This window comes from Salmo salar, chromosome 18 (assembly GCF_965601325.2).
Source record: "Salmo salar chromosome 18, fSalSal1, whole genome shotgun sequence".
NCBI lineage: Eukaryota > Metazoa > Chordata > Actinopteri > Salmoniformes > Salmonidae > Salmo > Salmo salar.
Window position 1 is genome coordinate 16,325,270 of NC_138308.1, and position 27,067 is coordinate 16,352,336.

At 40.7% G+C, this 27,067-nt stretch overlaps 2 protein-coding genes across 2 annotated transcripts; one reads left to right on the forward strand and one right to left on the reverse strand.

Moving 5' to 3' along the window:
- Positions 1-1,116: 1,116 nt before the first annotated feature.
- Positions 1,117-12,132, forward strand: LOC106576942 (ectodysplasin-A receptor-associated adapter protein). Its single transcript, XM_014154485.3, has 6 exons — positions 1,117-1,313; positions 8,952-9,010; positions 9,421-9,463; positions 9,572-9,642; positions 11,344-11,392; positions 11,611-12,132. Exons 1-6 carry the CDS (start codon positions 1,256-1,258, stop codon positions 11,997-11,999), a joined length of 669 nt encoding a protein of 222 aa, XP_014009960.1. The 5' UTR covers positions 1,117-1,255; the 3' UTR covers positions 12,000-12,132.
- Positions 12,133-13,262: 1,130 nt separating this feature from the next.
- On the reverse strand, positions 13,263-25,327 carry LOC106576941 (uncharacterized). The gene is made up of 5 exons (XM_014154484.3): positions 25,195-25,327; positions 19,827-19,881; positions 19,079-19,202; positions 18,752-18,927; positions 13,263-18,586 (listed from the first exon to the last, which is right to left on the reverse strand). The coding sequence occupies exons 2-5, from the start codon at positions 19,827-19,829 to the stop codon at positions 13,763-13,765; spliced, it is 5,127 nt and encodes a 1,708-aa protein (XP_014009959.3). The 5' UTR covers positions 19,830-19,881; positions 25,195-25,327; the 3' UTR covers positions 13,263-13,762.
- Between the last annotated feature and the right edge of the window lie 1,740 nt (positions 25,328-27,067).

A 27,067-nucleotide genomic window follows, 5' to 3' on the forward strand; every position in this document is an offset into this window, starting at 1 on the left:
AGACTTTTGGAAGATGGCCTGGTGTCAAGAAGGGCAGCAAAGAAGCCACTTCTCTTCAGGAAAAAGATCAGGGACAGACTGATATTCTGCAAAAGGTACAGGGATTGGACTGATGAGGACTGGGGTAGTCATTTTCTCTGATGAATCCCCTTTCCGATTGTTTGGGGCATCTGGAAAAAAGCTTGTCCGGAGAAGACAAGGTGAGCGCTACCATCAGTCCTGTGTCATGCCAACAGTAAAGCATCCTGAGACCATTCATGTGTGGAGGTGCTTCTCAGCCAAGGGAGTGGGCTCACTCACATTTTGCCTAAGAACACAGCCATGAATAAAGAATGTTACCAACACATCCTCCGAGAGCAACTTCTCCCAACCATCCAGGAACAGTTTGGTGACGAACAATGCCTTTTCCAGCATGATGGAGCACCTTGCCATAAGGCAAAAGTGATAACTAAGTGGCTCGGGGGACAAAACATCGATATTTTGGGTCCATGGCCAGGAATCTCCCCAGAACTTAATCCCATTGAGAACTTGTGGTCAATCCTCAAGAGGCGGGTGGACAAACAAAAACCCACATATTCTGACAAACTCCAAGCATTGATTATGCAAGAATGAGCTGCCATCAGTCAGGATGTGGCCCAGAAGTTAATTGACAGTATGCCAGGGCGGATTGCAGAGGTCTTGAAAAAGAAGGGTCAACACTGCCAATATTGACTCTTTGCATCAACTTCATGTAATTGTCAATAAAAGCCTTTGACACTTATGAAATGCTTGTAATTATACTTCAGTGTTCCATAGTAACATCTGACAAAAATATCTAAAGACACTGAAGCAGCAAACTTTGTGGAAATTAATATTTGTGTCATTCTCAAAACTTTTGGCCACGACTGTATATAATTCCTTGGCTATATAGTTTACAATAGCATCGCCTTGGCTAAGGAAAGTTATTGGGCCATGTAGTAATGGCGGGATTTAAATGGTTAATCTCCAGACAGATCTGTCGGCCTCCATGACATGTCTTCCATTGTGTACGGGAAGTTGCTCGACATGAGACACTTGTGATCAGAGAAGAGTCATATATGATTGAAGTCAGAACTTGTTCCACTATTGAGGATCATCATCATTACATCATCTTCACCTCCCGCCCCCTCAGCTCAGTCTCGGGTACTCAGTCGCCGAAGTGTTATCGCCACTCTCCGCATCAATTTTGTTATCAGACGTTGTCATTTTACCATTAGGTGCAACGGACTTTTCTCTTATGTGTACGTCTATTTGTGTCAAGATGAATAGCTTGAAGGCGTTTAAGGAGCCATTCGGTAAGTCTGCACTTTTATTTAAAATGTTTAAATGATATAGATATGTCGTTTATGGCCCTCTTGTATGATATATATAGGCTACTTACTGGTTGTGGATGAAGGTCATCCTTAATGCATGTTTGAATCCACATCTTCCCACTGGGCGAAAACTGGTTGAATCAACGTTGTTTTCACGTCATTTCAACAACAAACAATTCAACGTGGAAAACTGATTTAATTTGTATAAAGACATAAACGTAGTTTTTCACCCAACATATTACTTTATTAGGCAAGTCAGTTATGGACAAATTCATATTTCCAATGACCGCCTACCGGGGAACTGGGGGTTAAAAAAATACGTTGAATGACGTCTGTGCCCAGTGGGTTGTGTGCTTTTTGAACAACCTACTAATTTACAAACGGACAGTCCAACTGTAATATTGGAATGTCCTTTTGATTTGTTTTTTTTTAAATGTAGGCTATCAGAACTTTTTTATTTAATACATATTTCCACATCTTAGTTGTAAGAATGTATTGACATAACAGAGAACTTGCATTTTATTGGTTCCATTTCAATGTTCTCTGATCACAACTGGCATTTCCCCAAACATAAAATTCCCCTTCCTGTATCAATGACAGTAAGGGACTTGCACCTTATTCTCAATCAGTGGCGGTCGGTGCAGTTTAAGATGAGGGAGGATGATAAAAAAAAATGTATGAGCATGGCCTTATTTCTATTACAGCATGTTGGATGGCTGTCATTCATAATCCATTCAAATCACATTTTATTGGTCACATACACATATTTAGCAGATGTTATTGCGGGTGTAGCAAAATGCTTGTGTTCCTAGCCCCAATAGTGCAGTAGTATCTAACAATACACACATCTAAAAGTAAAATAATGGAGTTAAAAGATATATAAATATTAGATTGAGCAATGTTGGAATGGCATTGACTAAAATACAGTACAATAGAATACAGTATATGCATATGAGATGATTAAAGCAGTATGTAAACATTATTTAAACATTTACTAAAGTGACAAGTGTTCCATTATTAAAGTGGCCAGTGATTCCAAGTCTATGTATGTAGGGCAGCAGCCTCTAAGGTGCAGGGTTGCGTAACCAGGTGGAAGCTGGCTTGTGATGGCTATTTAACAGTCTAATGGCCTTGAGATAGAAGCTGTGATTTCCTTGATGATCTTTTTGGCCTTAAACTTTCCACCTTTTCACTGTCGATATAGATAGGGGCGTGCTCCCTCTGCTGTTTCCTGAAATCCACAATCAGCTCCTTTGTTTTGTTGACGTTGAGTGAGAGGTTATTTTCCTAGTGCCACTCTTCCAGGGCCCTCACCTCCTCCCTGTTGGCTGTCTCATCGTTGTTGGTAATCTGTTGTGTTGTCTGCCAACTTGATGATTGAGTTGGTGGCGTGCGTGGCCATGCAGTCATAGGTTAACAGGAAGTACAGGAGGGGGCTGAGCACGCACACTTGTGGGGCCCGTGTGTTGAGGATCAGCGAAGTGGAGGTGTTGTTTCCTACCTTCACCACCTGGGGGCGGCCCATCAGGAAGTCCAGGTGCCAGTTGCACAGGGCAGGGTTCAGACCCAGGTTCCCGAGCTATCGTCACAGTATTCTTACATAGGTATTCCTCTTGTCCAGATGGGATAGGGCAGTGTGCAGTGCGATGGCGATTGCATCGTCTGTGGATCTATTGGGGCGGTAAGCGAATTTAAATGGGTCTAGGGTGTCAGGTAAGGTAGAGGGGATATATATCTTTAACTAGCCTCTCAAAGCACTTCATGATGACAGAAGTGAGTGCTACATGGCGATAGTCATTTAGTTCAGTTACCTTTGCTTTCTTGGGTACAGGAACAATGGTGGACATCTTGAAACAAATGTCCGGAAGCAAGACATAGGTGGTTTTCCCTTTGTCGTCCATGATTGTCTATAGACCCTGTCACCCAGCTCAATGTAAAATTGATAGGTCTAGGCTTCTACATGACACTTAAATTTTATCTGTACCCATCACGAGGTTGCTACTACATAGCCTATGAATGAAAGTTTAGCCTATGAAACAGAGAATTTTGAGTAATCAAGGTGACAGACAGTGACACATTCAATACTGCCTTGCACACTCTTGCCTGCATCTAGCTGATCTAGGGAGAAATCATTAGTCCAACAGTTGCAAATGTGAATTTCTATTGGACAAATTCAGGTACTTTTATCCCAGTTTCGTTCCGTTTAAGAAATGTTTTTGAACAGAGTCGGCGGAATGAATATGCCCCTAATAACAGTCAAACACAATTCACTGCATTCTCTAGCTAAGTGAAAGTAAGACAAAATACAACCAAATATACCTACGTAGCTCTTTCTCTCGCTTCTTATTTGTTCAAAACTGTTCAACAATTGTCCTTCTCTCTCTTTGAGTCAACTACTCACCACATTTTATGCATAGCAGTGCTAGCTAGCTGTAGCTTATGCTTTCAGTACTAGATTCATTCTCTGATATTTTGATTGGGAGGACTTGTCCTTGTCTATTCATGTTGCAAGAGCTCTGATAGGTTGGAGGACGTCCTCTGGAAGTTGTCATAATTATTGTGTAAGTCTATGGAAGGGGGTGAGAACCATGAGCTTCCTACGTTTTGTATTGAAGTCAATGTGCCCAGAGGAGGACGGAAGCCACCTGCTGTTAAGGCTACTCTAGACCTTCATTGCAAAACAGTGTTTTAATCAATTATTTGGAGACGTGAATATATTTAGTATAGTTTTATCTAAAAAGGCTAACTTTTTTAATGTTTCACTATTTGTATTTTTATGAAATTCACTGAAGAAGATGGTCCTCCTCTTCCTAATCTGAGGAGCCTCCACTGCTCTCAGTGGATGTATAAGATGTGTGGGAGTTGGAAAATATAAAATTTTGTCGTCAGTGATAAAAGTGAGTAGGGTAGGCCTAGGCTATGCCAAACTGTACTAACTTGATTAAACATAGCATAAAACTGTTATCTCAAATTTGAGGCATGTACATTGGACACCCTGATGAATCAAAACTAAATGGCAAGCTATGCTACTGTGTTTTTTAAATGTCAATGTTGTAAAGAATATAACCCCACATTTTCTATGTTTTGGTTTTCACTGTGAATCTATAATGATTTTAAATGGTTAATCAATAATATTTGCAAATGTAAATGGCTGTTTTGGTGTGGGTGGGTGTGAAAATGTGAGCTGACCCCTTGAGCTCATGCAAATGAATGACATTTACTCCGTGATCTGTTTGAACAGATACCTGTTGGGTCTTGAGGATGCCTTTTCACTTGAATGAGCAGAACAATAATACCCCACTGTTGCACAATGCTCTGGTTCTTTCATAAAAATGGCTGCTTTTCTTAATACTGAAACATTGTCCTCATCAGCATGTCTTGAAGAACAAGATCTATATTATTTCTTACTATTGCGTTGTCAATTTTAATATAGCAGCCAAGGCCTTTACAGTAGCCGAAGCCTTTACAGCAGCTGAGGGCTTTACGCCAGCAAAGTACACCTCATCTCACTCAACAAATCACATTTTCATGCTGAGCATGGTGGAACTTGAGTTTTCCAGCACAGACACACGCACACAATCCTCAATCATCCACCGTGCATAGACGAGGCAACGAGGCATTTGTCCATCTTTGTGTTAGATATAGAAACTGCATGGATTGAGTTAGGTATTAGCACGCCATTCATCTCAAGCCATTTGTGGGCCTTTGTCACTGCCGAGCAAATGCACCGTTACACGATCTGATTAAATGTTTTAAAACTTGACTTATCTTAGCAGCAAAGGCATGGGTGGTCAAAAAGGAGAAAATCTGGGTTCATCTCTGTGGAATCATGGCCTCGAGGGATCTAACGATATTATGATGTGGCTTATATTTCATCTCTTGAACTGTTTCCTGAGCGAGTAGGTACATGTCTCTGCATTCCCTGTGCAGCAGAAACAATACTGAGATGAGCTGGGTTTCTGCTTATAGTTGATGAGTAGGGGATGTGGGGCTGATGTGTCTCAGCATTGCATGCACTAATAAGGAGCAAGGTAGAATGAGTATGCATTACCAAAGGATCTGTACATAACTCTGTGAAACCACAGGCCTAGAATGAGACTCTGTTTCTATGTATGCAACAGCAATTACATGGTTATTACAGTGACACTGCATAAAACATCACTGTAACTGTTCTGCTGTTATTGATCTTACTGAGAGCTTGGCATACGGAGAGGTAACTGGCAGGTCCTCTCTTGTATCACTGTCATCATCATCATGTAGGAAACAGTGGAGAAAATACTGCAATATGACAAAATGCAGAAAATACTGCAAGATGTAGTCTTTTCCCACGTGGCACAGATGTCAATTTAACGTCTATTCCACGTTGATTCAATGTCATTTAATTCAACGTTAATTGAACCAGTGTGTGCCAAGTGAGTTGTGTGTAGCCTCCACAGAAATGATCACAGCTTCTGGACTAGAATATGTTAAAATAATCTTGTTCAATCAAAACTCGTGAGGGTGTTTTTAGTAGTTATTTGACATCTTGACAAAATTTCCCCTCTTGTTGGTGATATGTTCAATCAATGACAGACTGACAGGTCCCTGGTGCGAGTGACCTTACAGCTCCATTATAATAACATTTGCTGTGGTAAAATTGGATACGGTGTGTCAGTGTGTGTGTTTGTGTGTATATGTTTACTCACGTCACCAATGTGAGAAAACCCTGAAAATGTTGTCTCTTGTTCGAGGAAGTGAGCCCACCCACGTGTTTTCGTTTGAGATCTTTGCCTGGCTTACTCTGTAATTTCAACTGTGTCACTAACTTAATTAATGTAGCTATAGGAAATAGAGGTCGACCGATTATGACTTTTTCAACGCCGATACCTATTTTATTGGGGGGGGCCAAAAAAAGCCGATGCCGGTTAATCGGCCGATAATTTTATATTTTTTTTGCAATGTATTTATTTATTTATTTGTAATAATGACAATTACAACAATACTGAATGAACACTTATTTAATACATAAATACTATCAATTTAGCCTCAAATAAATAATGAAACATGTTCAATTTGGTTTAAATAATGCAAAAACAAAGTGTTGGAGAATGAAGTAAAAGTACAATATGTGCCATGTAAAAAAGCTAACGTTTAAGTTCCTTGCTCAGAACATGAGAACATATGAAAGCTGGTGGTTCCTTTTAACTTGAGTCTTCAATATTCCCAGGTAAGAAGTTTTAGGTTGTAGTTATTATAGGAATTATAGGACTATTTCTCTCTATACAATTTGTATTTCATATACCTTTGACTATTCTATGTTCTTATAGGCACTTTAGTATTGCCAATGTAACAATATAGCTTCCGTCCCTCTCCTCACTCCTACCTGGGCTCAAACCAGGAACACATCGACAACAGCCACCCTCGAAGCAGCGTTACCCATGCAGAGCAAGGGGAACAACTACTCCAAGTCTCAGAGCGAGTGACGTTTGAAACGCTATTAGCGCGCACCCGCTAACTAGCTAGCCATTTCACATCGGTTACACCAGCCTAATCTCGGGAGTTGATAGGCTTGAAGTCATAAACAGCGCAATGCTTGAAGAATTGCGAAGAGCTGCTGGCAAAACGCACGAAAGTGCTGTTTGAATGAATGCTTACGAACCTGCTGCCTACCATCGCTCAGTCGGACTGCTCTATCAAATATCAAATCATAGACTTAATTATAACATAATAACACACAGAAATACGAGCCTTTGGTCATTAATATAGTCGAATCCGTAAACTATAATTTCGAAAACGAAACGTTTATTATTTCAGTGAAATACGGAACCGTTCCGTATTTTATCTAACGGGTGGCATCCCTAAGTCTAAATATTCCTGTTACATTGCACAACCAATTATGTACAATTCTGGCAAATTAATTACGGCCTTTGTTAGGAATAAATGGACTTCACACAGTCCGCAATGAGCCAGGCGGCCCAAACTGCTGTATATACCCTGACTGCTTGCACGGAACGCTAGAGAAGTGACACAAATTTTTATATACTTTTTTTTAATATATACTTGTGTATTGATTTTAAATAAAGGCATTGATGTTTATGGTTAGGTACATTGGTGCAACGACAGTGCTTTTTTAGCAAATGCGCTTGTTAAATCATCACCCATTTGTCGAAGTAGGCTGTGATTCGATGAGAAATTAACAGGCACCGCATCGATTATATGCAACGCAGGACACGTTAGATAAACTAGTAATATCATCAACCGTGTAGTTAACTAGTGATTATGTTAAGATTGATAGTTTTTTTATAAGATAAGTTTAATGCTAGCTAGCAACTTACCTTGGCTTCTTGCTGCCCTCGCGTAACAGGTAGTCAGCCTGCCATGCAGGCTCCTCGTGGAGTGCAATGTAAGGCAGGTGGTTAGAGCGTTGGACTAGTCACCGGAAGGTTGCAAAAACGAATCCCCGAATCCCCCCTGAACAAGGCAGTTAACCCCTGTTCCTAGGCCGTCATTGAAAATAAGAACGTGTTCTTAATCTGACTTGCCTAATTAAAAAAATATATATATATTGTTTTTAAAAATCGGCAAATCGGTGGCCAAAAATACCGATTGTTATGAAAACTTGAAATCGGCCCTAATTCATCGGCCATTCCGATTAATCGGTCGACCTCTAATAGGAAATTGTCTTTAGTTCAATTGAATGGGTTTACAAACCCAAGGTTCCCATCAAAGCTGAAGTGAGTGTCAGCTTCATGGAATGTAACCGAAGAAAGGTCAGAAAAGTCAGAGCAGCTCTTTATTTGGAGCCCTCGGGTCTCATACAATAGCTTTACAATGATGCAGACTGATAGAAGCCTGAATGGCCTTGTAGAGGTACAGGTAAGTGCCAAAATAATGTAAAGATGAGCAAATGAGGAATAAAAAGTAAATTGAAAGCAGGTGCTTCCACACAGGTGTTGTTCCTGAGTTAATTAAGCAATTAACATCCAATCATGCTTAGGGTTGTGTATAAAAATACTGAGTAGGCCATTATTTTGGCTACAATGGCTATGCCCCCATAGGATGACTATGCCCCCATCCACAGGGCACAAGTGGTCACTGAATGGTTTAATGAGCATGAAAACAATGTAAACCATGGCCGTCTCAGTCACCAGTTCTTAACCTAATTGAACACTGATGAGAGATTCTGGAGCGGCGCCTGAGACAGCGTTTTCCACCACTATCAACAAAACACCAAATAATGGAATTTCTTGCGGAAGAATGGTGTCGCATCCCTCCAATAGAGTTCCAGACACTTGTAGAATCTATGCTAAGGTCCATTGAAGCTGTTCTGGCTCGTGATGGCCCAACGCCCTATTAAGACACTTTATGATGGCGTTTCCTATATTTTGTCAGTTAGACTGTTTAGAGCCATAATTGAGGGCTTTGTACATCTGCAACTCATCCATGTGTGTCCATGTCCACTATATCAGGACCCAGGACAATCAATCATTTCAGATTTAATGTATCCTCTTCATTCTGATATTTGCTTTGTTGAAAAACTGCATTCCATCATTTCCATCAGCCATCATTATATATAACATCTGCAATATGTTCCTTTATGCATTGTTCTCTTCATGTAATATCCCTGTCTTGTCTCGACAGATAGAATCATCTCTGAACCAGTGGAGGACACAGATACCAGTAGCTTCATGGCAGAAATGGTATGGCTGTCTAATATCATCAGAAACAAACTAGTGTTAAGAAATGTACAATCTCAATTTAATTGAATGTTTTTCTTATTTCAAAAGAGTAGAACAAAATGAGTGCTAACTCTTCGGTCCGAGTAGACCGAGAAAAGCCATGTTTTCAGAAAATAGCCATGTAAATAGCCATGTAAAGTTTAACCATAGTTGAGTACATTATACTGGGATTTCTTACGCCCAGGGACTAATATAGAAGCAAGTTGCAACAAGCCACTTTTTGCTATCCAACACAGAGTATAATTTTTCTCCACAGTTTATGTGTTTTAATTGCTATCTCTCTGTCTTCAAATATTTCTATCACTATAAAGATCAGAATCCATCAGTGTAATTTTGTAGCAAAGCTGAACATGTGTGTTTGTGTCTCTTAGTCCTTGAAGTCCAACTATCCAGTCCAAGTCACAGATCCTCAAGGTAGGTGCTCTAAGCTCAGTACATCTGTTCACACAACTGATGTGCCTTGCTGGGGCCTCTAATGAGAAAGTACAATATTCATCTATACTGTCGATCTGTCCTTTTCAGATACAGTGACACTGCAGCTGAGGTCCATGCCACCTGGCTACCTCACACCTCTCTCAGACAGAATAAGACAGGTGGGTGATGGGCTCACTTACACTGAGATAAAGTGTAGTTTCTTTGTGTTAGTTTCATATTAATGTGAAAATGTGGTGATGAGCCTTGACAGGATGCTCCTGTAAACTGTAGATTACTAAAGATGACTCCAACCGCTAAGCCAGCATCTGAGAATGTCATGACCTGGTCTGTAATGTTTGAGCCTTTGTAACTGGAACTAGTGGTTGGTGTCAAAACCACAAGACCGTTTTAATGAGTGAGAATGATCGCTTGTTTCCGTATAGGAAAAGGTTTGTGAGTTGGTTTAAAAAGGTTGTGTTATTTTAATGGTATCAATTAGAATACTGTAAGGCAGGTATTCCAAATAAAAATGTGATTCACATTTTATATATATATAAATATATATATATATATTTGTTTGTTTGTTTGTTTAAAAAAAAAAAAATCTTCACATTTTCAAACAGTCCGTGTATATTTTTTCCAACAGGAGTTTTTTTTCTCGCCTGTGTAGCCTCGTTTCACTGCCAAAAATGTAATTAACCATCTAGTGTTCAGCGAAATAACAACACAATGTCAAATACAGGTAGCCTAGTCAAATAATGAACATCCAATCACATTAACCGTTACTCTCTCGCAGGAATTCCACTAACGGCCCGTATGTAGCCAAACGTAGCTACTGCTCATGTTGGTATCTGTACTGATGGCAAAAAGCCATGACAGGGAGACATAGTGGAGTGGTAACGAGCGTGCAAGCAGTTGCTCCCGACGCCACTTGGGTACACTGCAGCATCCACTGAGAGGCTCTTGCTGCCAAGGGAATGCCTGACAGCTTGAAAGACGTTTTGGACACTACAGTGAAAATGGTTAACTTTAAAGCAAGGCCCCTGAACTCTTGTGTATTTTCTGCACTATATGGGCAGCGACCATGTAACGCTTTTACAACATACAGAAGTGCGCTGGTTATCAAGGGGCAAAGTATTGACAAAAAAAAATTAAATAGTGAGACGAGCTTAAAGTTTTCTTTACTGACCATTTTCTCACACGACTGGCCTATCTGGGTGATGTTTTTTCTCGCCTGAATGATCTGCATCTAGGATTATAGGGACTCTTCGCAACTATATTCAATGTTCGGGACAAAATTGTGGCTATGATTAAGAAGTTGGAGCTCTTCTCTGTCTGCATTAACAAGGACAACACACAGGTCTTTCCATCATTGTATGATTTTTTGTGTGCAAATGATCTCAAGCTTACAGAACAATGTCAAATGTGATATAGCGAAGCACCCGAGTGAGCTATGTGAGAGTGGATTCTCGGCCCTCACTAGTATGTGTGTGTGGAAAATTATTTAAGACAGACTCTCTCCAATACAACCCAACATTGCAGAGTTATGTGTATCCTTTCAAGCACACCCTTCTCATTAACCTGTGTTGAGTTATTCACAATTGTTGATGAACAAATAAGGTTTAATATGTAAGATCGTTAAATAAAGAGCTAAATTATTGATTATTATTATTTATATGATGGCAAAAAACAACATTTGAGTGTGTGTTGACCCTGGTGCTAGAGGGGGTACGCAGCTGGAGGTTGAATGTTTGAAGGGGTACAGGACTATAAAAAGTTTGGGAACCACTGCTGTAAGGTATTCTGAATCATATCGGTAGCTAATTCCTCTCTATAATTAGAACTGAATGTAATGTTTTGTTTTACCCAACCTCGTACAGCCAGTGGAAGATGGTGTAGAGTGCATCTGCACAGGCTCCATCTCACCAGGTAATTTTCATTTTATCATGATATATACTATACCCCTGAACAACATTTCCAAGCACATGTTGTAGATAGATTATAGCAACACATCTTTCAAGACAGATGCATTACATTTGCATACAGTACATGTACCAAAATAGTAGACTAATGATTTTCATGTGCACTGTATATTTCCAAGGCTGTTGGTAATTCCATTCTCCCTTGCCCCAATCCCTACACCTTAGACTTCCCCAAGGAGCTGCAGTTCTTGAACAACCAATATGAGAAGTGCTGCTGCTCAGCTCCACCTCCAAAGATCAGTGACCTAATGGATGACAACGACTTGCTTGACTTACTGCGTCTTAAACTGGACCCAAATCATTGCACTGTCAAGAACTGGAAGAACTTTGCGAGCCGTTGGGGTATGAGCTATGATGAGCTGACTCTGCTGGAGCACCGGACCCAGGGCTCAATGTGCCACAGCCCCACACAAGAGTTCCTGCTGCGCAACAACCACAAGACCGTCACTGAGCTCACCGAACTTTGCCGGGTCTACCAGCGCATTGATGTGCTGCGGCTTCTGCAACGCTGGATGGAGAACGACTGGCCCTCACGCTGGCAAAATGCTCATTAACCACATATCCCCAACCCCCCTAAATTATACATATTACTTTTTACATTTTGCTATCCACTTTATTGAATTAGCAATGACAACAGGGACTTGGACCATTTGTTATCAGAAGCCTATTTATTTAACAACCAGTGGTTCCCGGATTTTAGATGATTTGGTGTGCAAAAGACAACTGGATCACATGTTATGACTCCTGCGGAGTTGAGGACTTAATGGGATTGATTGTCGTTTTGTACTTGTTACCGATACTGTAGTTCTGATTATCTCAACCGGCACATTCTTTTCTTTTTCAAAAAGTTCCTCATTCTCTGAATTGTTGTGTGTTCAAGTGTTGGTGTACCCACAAAAATAACCAGGCGGCTAGAACATAAAAAGTAGAGCTGTATTAACCAACATGGCACGTAAAGAAGGTGAGGTGGGAAAAAGGGAACGAGATTAAAAGGGTGAATTGTTCATCAATTGTAACTTTTTAGAACAGTGACCATAATAACAATCAATGTACTATATATCATATGGTAAAGATGACAGTGTTGCGTTTTGGTCTTTATATTCTCATAAAAATAGGAATAATCTCCAAATAATGTATTGTTTGTATTCATAGTTAATGAGTCTTGATTATTTTGGGATAGTTTGATGAAGCTGAGATTGTGTTTTTCAATTTCACTACAGTTTGAATTCTAATTAGGAATTTGCCCTTACGCTTTATCCTGAATGTGGTTCCAATTCCTCTCCCCAACCCCACTTGAAGCAAATAAAAGCTAGATGTTTTCTGTATTCTTGCTAATCTTATTAACTTTCCCTCAATAACACGTTTAAAAAAATAATCATATCCTCATATCATCATTTACTTTAATCATGTCAATTAAAATACTATTTAAGGGATACTGTGAGATTCTGGCATCAGATGAACTCTTGGATACCCTTTTTTATGTCTGCGTGCAGTATGAAGGAAGTTAGCGGTAGTTTCGCGAACCAATGCTAACTAGTGTTAGCGCAATGACTGGAAATCTACAGGTACGAAAGCATTGAAAATACAGTGACGAAAAAAAGGTTTACTATAGGAAGTCTTCCATGAAAGTTTGAGCTTTCTGTGTGTGTGTGATGATTATATCAACTTGGTTCATGTTTACTTGTTTTAATTTCAGTGATGAATATCCAATCAAACAGGAATTCAAACCTGCCATGAATTATAATACTGTTACATATTGTTGTAGTCAATTACAGTATAATTTATAGTCAATCATCAATAAATTATTGAGTCATATAGACAAATTGCTATAGTAGTTTATTGGAGAAGGAAATAACAAATTAATAGTATAATTACATTTCACTGTTCAACAATTGTTTTAGCTTAAAATGTGAAGATGACAGCTTCCATAAAGATTGTCTCCTTTATGGGTGAAACATGTCTGAATTGTGACAGATACAATACTGAGGCATTTGTAAAAAATAAGTAAACTTCCAAGTGAACAGCATTTGGGAAACATTACCATAATTTAAATATGTTTGAGTACACATAGAGCCAATGAGCACATTTTCCATCATTTTGCTGTCAACTGTTATACTGAATATAGATGTAGCATATGGATTAACAAAGATATCAGAGAATCGACATACAAATAATTACATGTTTCTGTTTTGTTTGTACATAGAGACAAACCACATCCTTAAAATGGCGTCAACTCATGAACAAATTGATGTATTTACAAAGTAGTTACAATCATGTTGGTTTATCCCAAGTGTAAGGTTCACATGACTGGAAACTATCAATAATCTGCATCGGGCTCTTTGATATTCAGACCAAGCATATTGGAGAGGCTTATTGACATGCTATCGTTTCCCTCCGATGAGTCCACTACAGGGTATTCCAGGCCTATCCCAGATTCAGGTTTTGTATCTTTGAAAGTCCCTCTTTTTAGCTTAGTGGAACTATCTACGTCTGAGGTGGAGCTGACATCAAGGCTAGGGGTACGGAGCTCACCTTTCACTTCTGGTAGGGAGACATTAGCTGTGGGTGTTTTTGCTTTAAATCTATTCAACCGCTCCATGATGTTAATAAATCCTGAAGATGATGTCACCTTCTGTCCTTCTTTCACTTTAGGCAAACTGACCTCTACGCCAGCTGTTTCAAGGCCTCCTTCAAGCTTTGGCGTGTCCATCGCCTCACCAAGGGCCTTGGCAGCATCTTGGAATGCACTCTCAATCTTGTTGTTCTGTGGTAGTCTGTGAAATGTAAACATTGGCACCTCCACCTGATCACGCTTTGATTCATCCCCACTATGTTTTTCCTCATCGTCCATGTCAGAATCTTTACCTTTTAAGCCAGAGGAGTTAAAGCTTGGCCACTTGAATGGCCATTTGAATGTACTTTTGTGAGTGTCTCCCTCTTCCTCAACATCTACTTTGAGGTCAGCTTCTGGTACATTTACATCCAAATCTGGCATGTCAGCACTGGCCTCAAGTCCAGGAGCAGAGAGACTCAGTTCAGGGGTACTAATCTCTCCCTCAATTTTGGGGACTGAAACTTCCACATCAGGTGTATTTACATCTGCACTAGCATTATATTCTGTGCCCTTTATTCTAGGTCCCGAGAGACCAAACTTTGGCATCTTAAAATGAGGCAGTTTTTCAGAGGGAGCCTCAATGTCAACATCTGGAGCTTTAAACTTGACCTCAGGGCCTTTAATGTCTGGGACACTTACTTCAATTCCTGGGGTAGAGAGACTTAGATCAGGACCATTCAACTCTACCTCAGGGCCAGAGCGGTCCATTTTTGGTAAACTTAGATTTACATCTGGAGCACTGATATCTCTTTTAACATTAGGATCAGATCGCTTGAGGTATGCTTGAGGTAGAGCTAAATCTACCTTTGCGTCTTCAAGCCGATTCTCAACTCTGGGAACTGAAACAATGTCAGGTGTCTCAACGTCAAGGTTTTGTCCCTCCAGTTCAGAACCTGAAAGGCCAAATGTGGGGAGCTTAAAATGGGGCAATTTGAATTTGCCTGAAGGGGCATCAGTGTCTACATCTGGAGCTTTTAGATCTAGTCCAGGTCCTTTGAGATCAGTTTTGGGTACATTCATTCTAATCTCTGGTACATTCACGTCACCATCAAGTTTGGGGGCAGAACGGTTGAGATCTGGTGTTTTCAGCTCTACTACAGAGGCTTGGAGGTCAGCTGTCGGTAAATTGACATCCACATCAGGAACAGAGATATCCAATTTTGGGGCCTTTAGCTGAGCATCAAGGTTTGGTCCTTTAACTATTGGTCCTGTTAAACCGGATTTGGGGAGTTTGAATTTGGGCAACTTCAAGGTTCCAGATGGGGCATCAAGGTCAACTTCTGGGGCTTTAAGATCTATCGCTCGACCTTTAATGCCAGCTTCAGGCAAACTGGTACTCAAATCTGGAGCAGCCATAGATCCCTTGATTTTGGGGGCAGAAAGGTCTGGTGTTTTCAGCTCTACTGCAGGGGTTAAGAGGTCAGCTGTCTGCAAACTGACATCCACATCAGGAACAGAGACATCCAATTTTGGGGCCTTTAGCTCAGCATCAAGGTTTGGTCCTTTAACTCTTGGTCCTGTTAAACTGGATTTGGGGAGTTTGAATTTGGGCAACTTCAAGGTTCCAGATGGGGCATCAAGGTCAACTTCTGGGGCTTTAAGATCTATCGCTCGACCTTTAATGCCAGCTTCAGGCAAACTGGTACTCAAATCTGGAGCAGCCATAGATCCCTTGATTTTGGGGGCAGAAAGGTCTGGTTTTTTCAGCTCTACTACAGGGGTTAAGAGGTCAGCTGTCTGCAAACTGACATCCACATCAGGAACAGAGACATCCAATTTTGGGGCCTTTAGCTCAGCTTCAAGGTTTGGTCCTTTAACTCTTGGTCCTGTTAAACTGGATTTGGGGAGTTTGAATTTGGGCAACTTCAAGGTTCCAGATGGGGCATCAAGGTCAACTTCTGGGGCTTTAAGATCTATCGCTCGACCTTTAATGCCAGCTTCAGGCAAACTGGTACTCAAATCTGGAGCAGCCATAGATCCCTTGATTTTGGGGGCAGAAAGGTCTGGTGTTTTCAGCTCTACTACAGGGGTTAGGAGGTCAGCAGTCGGCAAACTGACATCCACATCAGGAACAGAGACATCCAATTTTGGGGCCTTTAGCTCAGCATCAAGGTTTGGTCCTTTAACTCTTCGCCCAGTTAAACTGAATTTTGGGAGTTCGTATTTTGGCAACTTGAATGTTCCAGAAGGAGCATCAGGGTCAACTTCAGGCAAACTGATATTGAAATCTGGAACAGCAATGTCTTCCTCAATTGCTGGTGCTGAGAGGTTGAGATCTGTTGTTTTCAAGTTGAGACAAGGCCCTTTCAGATCTGCTTCAGGTGAATTAACATCAACAGCTAATTCTGGGGTCTTAAGATCAGCATCTACATCAAGTTCCGGTCCTTTTACTTTTCTTATTTTTGGCCATTTTAGTTTCGGCAACTTGAATTTTCCAGAGGGAGCATCAAGGTCTAAATCTACATCTGATCCTTTGAGGTCAGCTTCAGGCAAACTGACATTGATATCTGGAACAGCGATGTTTCCTTCAATTGCTGGTGCTGAGAGGTTGAGATCAGAGCCTTGGAGATCTGCTTCTGGTAAATTCACATCAACCTCCGGAGCTGAGAGGTCCAAATCTGCTTTCTTTAGATCAGCATCAATATCAAGGTTTGGTCCCTTCACCTTATGTCCAGACCAGTTAATTTTGGGCATTTTTAAAGTTGGAAATCGTTTCTTTTCAGTGGGTGCCTCAATGTTGACTTCTGGTGCCTGAAGATCTACATCTGGAACAGCAATGTCTGCTGTAATTGATGGTGTGGAGAGGTTAAGATCAAGGCCTTGGAGATCTGCTCCTGGTAAATTCACATCAACCTTGGGAGCTGATAGGTCCAAATCTGCTCTCTTCAGATCACCATCAAGCTTTGGTCCCTTCACCTTCTGTCCAGTCCAGTTAATTGTGGGCATTTTTAAAGTTGGAAATCTTTGCTTTCCAGAGGGTGTCTTAATGTCGACCTCTGGTGCCTGAAGATCTACATCTGGACCTTTCAAATCAGCTGTGGGCTTCTTTAGGTTGAACCACTTGAATTTTCCAGAATGAGCATCAGTGTCAACATCTACCTCTGGGCCTTCAAGGTCAGCTTTGGGTAAAGTAAGATCTACATCTGGTGCATTTATTTCTCCAACGTTTGGAGTGGCGAGATTCAATACTTCGGGACTCTTAACCTTGGGTCCAGAGAGACCAAACTTTGGCTTTTTTAGAGTAAGCCATTTAAATTTCCCAGAAAAGGGCTCAATGTCCACTTCTGATGTGTTCAGGTCTACTTCAGGGCCTTTGATATCTGCATTTGGCAAATTGGTGCGCAAATCAGGCATGTTAAGTCCTGCCTCAACTTCAGGGACAGAGAGACCGAGGTCAGGTGCCTTCAGATCTGCATCAACATCAATGTCTGGAGCTTTTATATTTGGTCCAGAGAGCCTGAAATTGGGCTTTTTGAGTGTTGGGAACTTAAGTTTCCCAGTGGGAGGATGAATATCAACAACAGGGGCTTTCATATCTACCTCAGGGCCGCTGAGGTCTGCTTTGGGTAAATTCAATTCTAAATCTAGTTTGCTCATCTCAGCCTCAATCTTTGGGACAGAAAGATCAACGGTTGGTTTCTCCAGATCTGCCTTAACATCCACACCAGGGGAGTTGACTTTGGGCCCATGAAGACCAAATTTGTGGTTATTTAAATGAGGCCATTTGAATTTACTTGAGGGAGCCTCAATGTCGATATCTGGAGCTTGCAGATCTACCTCAGCTTTTGGTATACTCAAGTCGTCTACATCTGATGCGCTTATCTCTCCATCAATGTTGGGAGTGGAGAGATTCATGTCAGGTGCAGACAGGTCAGCATCTATGTCCACTTCATGTCCCTTCATTTTTGGTCCAGATAATCCAGACTTGGGCTTTGTGAGAGTAAACCATTTGAATTTGCCAGAAGGAGCCTCTATGTCAACATCTGGAGCTTTCAAGACAGCATTTGGCCCATTCAAATCTGGGCGTTTGATTTCCACATCAGGGGCTGAGAGGTTCAGGTCTTGTGTCTCTAGCTCTCCACTGAAACCAGGGCCTTCTAAATCTGCTGATACATTCACATCTCCCTTTGGCGCTTTGGCATTTATGTGTGGTAGTTTGAAGTGAGGCATTTTGAATTTTGGATGCTTGTACTTCGATCCAGTCGTCTTAACCTCAGGTTTCTCCAAGTCAAGTGAAGCATCTGGAGTGCTGAACTCTGGTGTTGATAGACTGACTTTAGGGTGTGTGAGGGTGCCCTCCTGATCTGCTCCTTTCATTACTGGCCCAGATATTCCAATGGGGAACTTTGCACCTCCATCAGGTCCAGGTGTGTCCAATGTCACATTGGGCAATTCCCCATTCAAAGTGGGACCATTGATTTCATTCTTCAACCAGCCTTCTGCATTTAATTGTCCATTGAGGCCATTAACCTCAATAGGTGGTGCCTCAACTGCTCGCTGCATTCTGCTGTAGGTATCTTTGAGCATCTGTAGACAATCAAATAGCAATTAAGTGGTAGTCAATGGACAAATACTAAGGTATTGATTCATAATACATTATTAATATAATTGTTCAGAAATGAAAAAGAACCTTGAGCATAGTGTAATGACTGCTGGCATAAATCATTAAGTAAATTTTATTCTGAAACGTACATCCCCGGGACTTTTGAGACCATTGTCCAATGAGCCGAGACTGACACTGGCATTCAGATCCGGCTTTGTCACAAAACTCATGTTGTCTTCGTAAGGCTCCATGATCTTAAGTATTTTCATCAGGTCATCTTTATTGAGGTGGTTAAGATGTATGGTGGCAGCTACAATCTCATCGCCTAAAACAGTATAAAAAATGGAGGGTTGAAAAAATAGCTCTGTTGTTTTCTTATATGTACAACCAATAACAAAACGTACATATTCTTTACATTTTATAATTAGGAATGTTTTTTTGTTGTTGCAGAAATGAACTGATCTGTGACATTTTACCTTCTTTCAAGCCACTCTTATTAGTGACTCTAGGGTCTGTGATTCCAGTGATGACAACTCCTCCTCTTTCTGAATCCTCCAGGACCAAGTTTTCGGAATAACGTCTTAGCTGACTTTTCCCATTCTAAGAGGTCAACAATGAAATACAATTAAATCAAATCAATTGTAGTCACTATCATGAAGTTTAAGCATCAACTGTTTGTAACAGTTACATTAGCATGTGAGCAGTATTCAAAGACTCTGGTAAGACAAAATATTTGCATGGTTTTAGGATCTGATTTCCAACAGGATAGATAGCTTGTTTTTAGAAGAACATACTTCCTCAATGCTTCTGTTCTTTAAAGGGAAAATCTGCATTTCAAACACTGTTTTCGTAAAAAGTTGAGGGGTGAGACTGGAGAAATGAAACCACTCTCAAATTCATAGACAGAGCAATGGATGCAAGGACTGACCAACCATTATATAAAAAGTATAGTTTTAACATGTTTTGAAGCTAGTGTTGGTTTACAATTCCATAGTTTACTAACAATGGAGCAAAATAAATGGATATATTTTGGGTTCTGATGGAGTATGACAGTGGAACTAAGCTAATGAAGCTTTTATAAGTTAGATTCTTCATGAATCAATGGGTATAATTAATTTAAAAGTAAAAAAAAATGGATGTACCAATCGTAGATTGCCTCTTTAATGGGAAGCATAAAAGGTTATGAAATGACAGGAAATGGTATAAATAAAGTATTTCACTCACCATGATTTCTGAAGTATATTTACAGCAGCATATCAAGACAAATGTTCACTATAACCTGTAAAAACAAAAAAGTAGTGAGGTGCAGTTAATAATGTGTTTTAAGAAGCAGATATAAACAATAAAACAATTCATCTTACAGGGTTTTACCTTGCACCACAATAAAATGGACATTGAAACATCTTCAAGGACAATTTTCTCCTATCATTTTGTGACAACCTAATGAAAAATCAATTTCAACGTAATATTTTCAACTGTTTTTATTGTAGGGTACCGTTCTACAATCAAAATGTGAAATTATTGCAGTTACTACACTGAACAAATATATAAACGCAACATGCATTAGTTTCAAAGATTTTGGATCAGAAAACCAGTCAGTATCTGGTGTGACCACCATTTGCCTCATGCAGCGCGACACAGCTCCTTCGCATAGAGTTGATCAGGCTGTTGATTATGGCTGCCCATACCATAACCCCACCACCACCACTGGGTACTCTGTTCACAATGTTGACATCAGCAAACCACTCGCCCACACGCTATCTGCCATCTGCCCGGGAGTGTTGAAACCGGGATTCATCTGTGAAGAGCACACTTCCCTAGCATGCCAGTGGTCATCGAAGGTGAGAATTTGCCCACTGAAGTCGATTACGACGTCAAACTGCAGTCAGGTCAAGACCCTGGTGAGGACAACGAACATGCAGATGAGCTTCCCTGAGGCGGTTTCTGACAGTTTGTGCAGCAGTTATTCGGTTGTGCAAATGCACAGTTTCATTAGCTGTCTGGGTGGCTGGTCTCAGATGATCCCACAGGTGAAGAAGCCAGATGTGGAGGTCCTGAGCTGGGGTGGTTACATGTGGTCTGCTATTGTGAGACCTGTTGGACGTACTGCCAAATTCTCTAAAATGACGTCGGAGGTGGCTTATCGTAGAGAAATGAACATTAAATGATCTACCAACAGCTCCGGTGGACATTCCTGCAGTCAACATGCCAATTGCACGATCCCTCAAAACTTGAGATATCTGTGCACATTTTAGTGGCCTTTTAATTTATTTTTTGTTCAGTATAATTACAAAACTTCCTCACATTCTAATAATATCTGTATGTGTTGATATAACCGGTAACACTTTAGAGGTGTAGCTAGCAGGAAACCACATCCTCTGGGTGAGCCCAGTGGGTGAAACATCCACACATGCATGTACATGCGCGCACACACACAAACGCATACCACTTCTTGGAAGTAAAAACTACTTTTTATGCAGGTGACAACACTTTAGAACAGAGTTAATGCATCTCTCTGGTCAGACTTACACCTGAATAGTCTTTCCTAGACTTTTGCTACGTCTCAAGACGCCCTAACCCCACTCATACAAAATGATAAACAATTCATCACACAAAAGATGCGTTATGGCCTAGGAATGCCACTCATTTAAATAAAGGGGAAGACAACTATCATTCTAAACAAAACTACATATTACATTCTTACTACATTCTCGCATCAATACCGGAGTTATCATATCATAACACGCAACAACCAACCAAAACAGAAATTGGACTCTACCAGTGGTTCCCAAACTTGTTATCGTCCCGTACCCCTTCAAACATTCAACCTCCAGATCCCGTAGGTGAAGACACCGGATGTGGAGATCCTGGGCTGGCGTGGGAACACGTGATCTGAGGTTGTGAGGCCGGTTGGATGTACGGCCAAATTCTCTAAAACAGTGGTTCCCAAACTTTTTATAGTCCCGTACCCCTTCAAACATTCAACCTCCACCTCTAGCACCAGGGTCAGCACACTCTAAAATGTTGTTTTTTGCCATCATTGTAAGCCTGCCACACACACACTATATGATACATTTATTAAACATAAGAACTATTGTGAGTTTTTGTCACAACCCGGCTCATGGGAGGTGACAAAGAGCTCATATAGGACCAGGGCACAAATAATAATATAATAATAATCAATAATGTGGCTCTTTATTTAGCCATCTTACATATAAAACCTTATTTGTTCATCAACAATTGTGAATAACTCACCACAGGTTAATGAGAAGGGTGTGCTTGAAAGGATGCACATACCTCTGCAATGTTGGATTGTATTGGAGAGAGTCTCAGACTTAAATCATTTTCCACACACAGTCTGTACATGTACTTAGTTTTCATGCTCGTGAGGGCCGAGAATCCACTCTCACATAGGTATGTGGTTGCAAAGGGCATCAGTGTCTTAATAGCTCGATATGACAAGGCAGGATACTCTGAGAGCAGCCCTATCAAGAAATCTGGCAGTGGCTATCTGGTTAAATTCAATTTTCACCAAACCGCTTGTTGCAATTTCGATGAGGCTCTCTTGTTCAGATATCGGTAAGTGGACTGGAGGCAGGCCATGAAAGGGATAACGAATCCAGTTGTTTGTGTCGTCCATTTCGAGAATGTATCTGCGTAATTGCGCACCCAACTAACTCAGGTGCTTCACAATATCACATTTGACATTGTCTGTAAGCTTGATCATTAGCACACAGAAAATCATACAATGATGGAAAGACCTGTGTTGTCCTTGTTAATGCAGACAGAGAAGAGCTCCAACTTCTTAATCATAGCCACAATTTTGTCCCGAACATTGAATATAGTTGCGAAGAGTCCCTCTAATCCTAGATTCAGATCATTCAGGCGAGTAAAAACATAGGCCAGTTGTGTGAGAAACTCGTCATCATGTAAGCGGTCAGACAAGTGAAAATGATGGTCAGTAAAGAAAACTTTAACCTCGTCTCTCAATTTAAAAAAAACGTGTCAATACTTTGCCCCTTGATAACCAGCGCACTTCTGTATGTTGAAAAAGCGTTACATGGTCGCTGCCCATATCATTGCACAATGCAGAAAACACACAAGAGTTCAGGGGCTTGCTTTAACAAAGTTAACCATTTTCACTGTAGCCATATCCGTGGCAGCAGGAAGAATTAAGTCCTCCACAATAGTGGAGGACTTAATAGTGCCTGTCCAAGCCACTCAGTTGCTCACCATATAAGACGCTTCTAGCCCCTTCTTATTAATGGTATCTGTTGCTTTTATACATGTCTTACTACTCTTAATTCTCGCTCAAAAAACTCCCATGGCTTATTTTTCAAATTGTCATGTTTCGTTTCTAAATGTCTGCACAAGAGTGAAGGATTCATCGAGTTGTGAGATAGTACTTTGGCACATATAACACACTGTGGCTGAGGAAAGGCACTACTCCCAATATAAGTGAACCCCAAATCAATGTAGTTCTCATCATATTTGCGCCTCTTCGATGGTCCAACATCCCTGTCTGTTGTTCGGTGCTTTCCCGGGTAAGGGGGCAGTACCCCCAACGGCATTGTACGCATACCCCAGTTTGGGAATAGCCGGACTATACTATACACTATGTTTACAAAATATTATGAACACCTGCTCTTACCATGACAGACTAACCAGGTGAAAGCTATGATCCCTTATTGATGTCACTTGTTAAATCCACTTCAGTCAGTGTAGATGAAGGGGAGGAGACCGGCTAAAGAATGATTTTTAAGCCTTGAGACAATTGAGACATGGATTATGTATGTGTGCAAGACAACATTTAAGTGCCGTTGAACGGGGCATGGTAGTAGGTGCCAGGCGCACCAGCTTGTGTGAAGAACTGCAGCACTGCTGGGTTTTTCATGCTCAACAGTTTACTGTGTGTATCAAGAATGGTACACCACCCAAAGGACATCCAGACTACTTGAACCAACTGTAAGAAGCATTGGGGTGAACATGGGCCAGCATCCCTGTGGAGCGCTTTAGACACCTTGTAAAGTCCATGCCCTGACAAATTGATGCTGTTCTGAGGGCAAGGGGGGGTGTAACACAATATTAGGAAGGTGTTCTTAATGTTTAAAATGACAATAATTCTTAATATCCATGCTAAAGCTTGTCAAAGCTCTCTGCCTTTAATTTACTGCTGCCAGACTGACAGACAGTGACAGCGACACCCACAAACAGCCTCACACTCAGGAATCCAAGGCATGGCCCCGTGCCAGGATGCTCAGGGGAATGTATTGCAAACCAGTTGGTTGAGACACATGCTAGCTTACATGCCATACCTACTACCACAGCTGCACACTGCCACACACACTACTCTCAATGAATGTCAATACATTCACCTGCATTGTGATACTGAGGGTTTGGGTGGGCAGCATGTCAGAAAGAAGAAATGGTGTAAGTGGAATTATGAGGGTCATGATTTTGGCTTCAAAACAATACATTATTACACCACCACAAATGCATTCTGTGAAAATGTAAAACATGAAGCCACATAAGTTTGCTTACAACTTTAACCGGTCTCTCTGTTTCATGAAAAGGAAAAAAGTTATTTTTCAATCTCTGAGGATAAATATTAGATGTAAAAGAACATATAAGACAGTTGAAGCAAGTCAATAGTTGTGGGTTTATAATTGTGGCTTCATAGGCCAGCAAAAATACAGCATGAATGGCTTGGCTTGGTATGCAACACATTAAATATGTAAAAGGAGTTCTATGAGACAATGATTGAAATGCTGTATACCATTTCATCATGTTATGGTGGCTTCATTCTCATCTGACCACTATGAAGAACATAATGCAACAGCAACACCTCAGAGAAATTAAGTAACAAGGGTACTATAAAAGACACAATACACATGTTTCCGTGACATACATTAAGCCTAGTCCTGGAATAGAATTCTCCATTGAGATTCTCCAGTTGAGCACGCTTTTTAGTCCAAGCTTAATCTGAGTCTGGAAAACCAGCCCTATATGGTTGATGAATAGTACCACACTAGCAAAATCCACTTCACCAATCATTGATCAATCTACAGTTCTGGGCAAGGTATTTTGACAAACTATCTTTCAGGATGACGCCAAGTGCCTAGTTCATTCACAATCAGCCAACAACAATAACCCATGTGGCAAAATACATGACTGAAATATAACCCTACATCCACCCACAAATGTCGATATAACACAAATCAAGTCGTAGGGGCACACAAATCAAATTATTTACTACCTTCACCTGCTCATTTACATTTAAGTCAAGGCAATTTCATGAGGGACTATTTAATCTGTTTAGCAAAACATTTAAAATATAAAACTAAAAGAATTTCATAAAATTGCAGAAACTATAAATCCATTACTAGTTTCAACACAACACGATGAACAACTGTTAGGCCTCTGTACTTTACATACAAGATCACTAAACTGATTAAAGTTCCCATTGTACCATCAGCACGAATGACAATGTTAAATATCACATTCTAATGGCAACAAAAGGCTTATAAAGCTCATCTTTGTATGCTGGGGCTTCGCTGGGCTCGGATTAGGGCATAGGATGGGAAGGACTCACCTTGTCAACGTCTTAGAGATGTGTCCTCCAAAAGCCCAGGCAATGTTGTCTCCTCTGTACCTCAGCTGTTCTGTCAATGTAAGAGGATCTGTCAGTTAAATGCCTTCTCTGACCACCACCTGAGCTGGAGAACAGGTTAGGCTACACCTAGACCTGCTCCTCAGTGCCACCCCAACCCCCACCCTGAACCCTTTCACAGGGAGAGGGACATGTCATACACATTTTCGGCTGGTGACAACCGAAACTTGCGAAGAGAGTGAGAGGTCATGAATAAGAGAAGTACACACCACTCCTCCTTAACAGGCTGAACCAGGTTTACAAAGAGAAAAGAGGCCTGCAATAGTTGCAAAACATGCACTTACACTCATCAACAAATATATGCGTTCCCCCACACACACACACACACACACACACACACACACACACACACACACACACACACACACACACACACACACACACACACACACACACACACAGAGAGAGCTCTGGAAAAATGAATGGAATCAAAAGATTTCTGACCATCAACCATTCATCAGTATTTGCCATCTCCTACTGTATCCAACTAACCTGTGTATTGAAGGGGGACTTAGGTGTTCTTGTTTTTAAAGCCTTGAACTTTATTGTGATCTCTCAAAGAGTTGATTAATTATCTTTAATTTAATGAAAAGTCTGTGTATGTTTGTTATTTCAACTTTGGGGCTTTGTGTGTCCATACAGTTGGTACATGGCAGGCATCTTACCTCTACCCATCAAACCCCTCCTCTACATCATTATCATCATACTGTATACTGTGATTTACTTTACTTACTGATTCCACTTCGTCCCAGGTGGGACATAAGGCCATAGACTATGAAATTACTGAGTTATGCTTACTATGTGCACCATACCAAAACCAGGCATAGCATAGTGAGTCATTGCCCTACCCACTCTGTCGATGAATAACATTTTAGAACAGTGCATCACAAGAGTAGGGCTCAGCTCCAGGAAAACAGTTGTTCTCTACAGTGGTAAGTGCTATAAAAAATGCCTCTGAACTCAAGGTTTAATTTCCTGATTGGGTGTTGGCAAGTGAACATGATATCTCAGGATGAGACTAAAACCTACTTGCATTGAAGATATCGAAAAACAGAGTGGTGAACAATTGATACGTGGGTAACATGCAGATCGATACTTTCCTGAATATTTTCATTCAGAGACAATCAACATAACATCTGTCAATAATATGATTTATAGTCAGACTGAAAACAATTGCATATCTGAAGGGACTGGATAGGTGAAGCATGGTAACAGCTTCACCAAGCCTTCCAATACCCTATGAAAGTCCCGCCTACTTCCTGGTGCAAGTCCCGTATTGTTTTTGAATGGGGGTCAAGCTTACCATCAAATTCATGAAAATGGAACCACTTAAGATATACAGTACCAGTCAAACGTTTTCACACACCTACTCATTCAAGGGTTCGTCTTTATTTTTACAATTTTCTACATTATAGAATAATAGTGAAGACATCAAAACTATGAAATAACACATATGGAATCATGCAGTAACCAAAAAAGTGTAAAATAGATTAAAATATTTTTTACATTTGAGATTCTTCAAAGTAGCCACCCTTTGCCTTGATGACAACTTTGCACACTCTTGGCATTCTCTCAACCAGCTTCATGAGGTAGTCACCTGGAATGCATTTCAATTAACAGGTGTGTCTTGTTAAAAGTTAATTTGTGGAATTTCTTTCCTTCTTAGTGTGTTTGAGCATTAAGTTGAGCATTGAGCATTATGTTGTGACAAGGTAGGGGTGGTATACAGAAGATAGCCTTATTTGGTAAAAGACCAAGTCCATATTATGGCAAAAACAGTTAAAATAAGCAAATA

What these genes read in the sequence shown, in the direction of transcription:
- LOC106576942 (XM_014154485.3), top strand. Translation starts at nt 1,256, where the DNA reads ATGTGTACGTCTATTTGTGTCAAGATGAATAGCTTGAAGGCGTTTAAG. An exon ending in GGCGTTTAAGGAGCCATTCG is followed by an intron (nt 1,314 to 8,951) that starts GTAAGTCTGCAC and finishes TTGTCTCGACAG; the next exon opens with ATAGAATCATCTCTGAACCA. An exon ending in GTAGCTTCATGGCAGAAATG is followed by an intron (nt 9,011 to 9,420) that starts GTATGGCTGTCT and finishes TGTGTCTCTTAG; the next exon opens with TCCTTGAAGTCCAACTATCC.
- LOC106576941 (XM_014154484.3), bottom strand. An exon ending in TAAGAGTGGCTTGAAAGAAG is followed by an intron (nt 18,928 to 19,078) that starts GTAAAATGTCAC and finishes ATACTGTTTTAG; the next exon opens with GCGATGAGATTGTAGCTGCC. An exon ending in GTCTCAAAAGTCCCGGGGAT is followed by an intron (nt 18,587 to 18,751) that starts GTACGTTTCAGA and finishes GATTGTCTACAG; the next exon opens with ATGCTCAAAGATACCTACAG.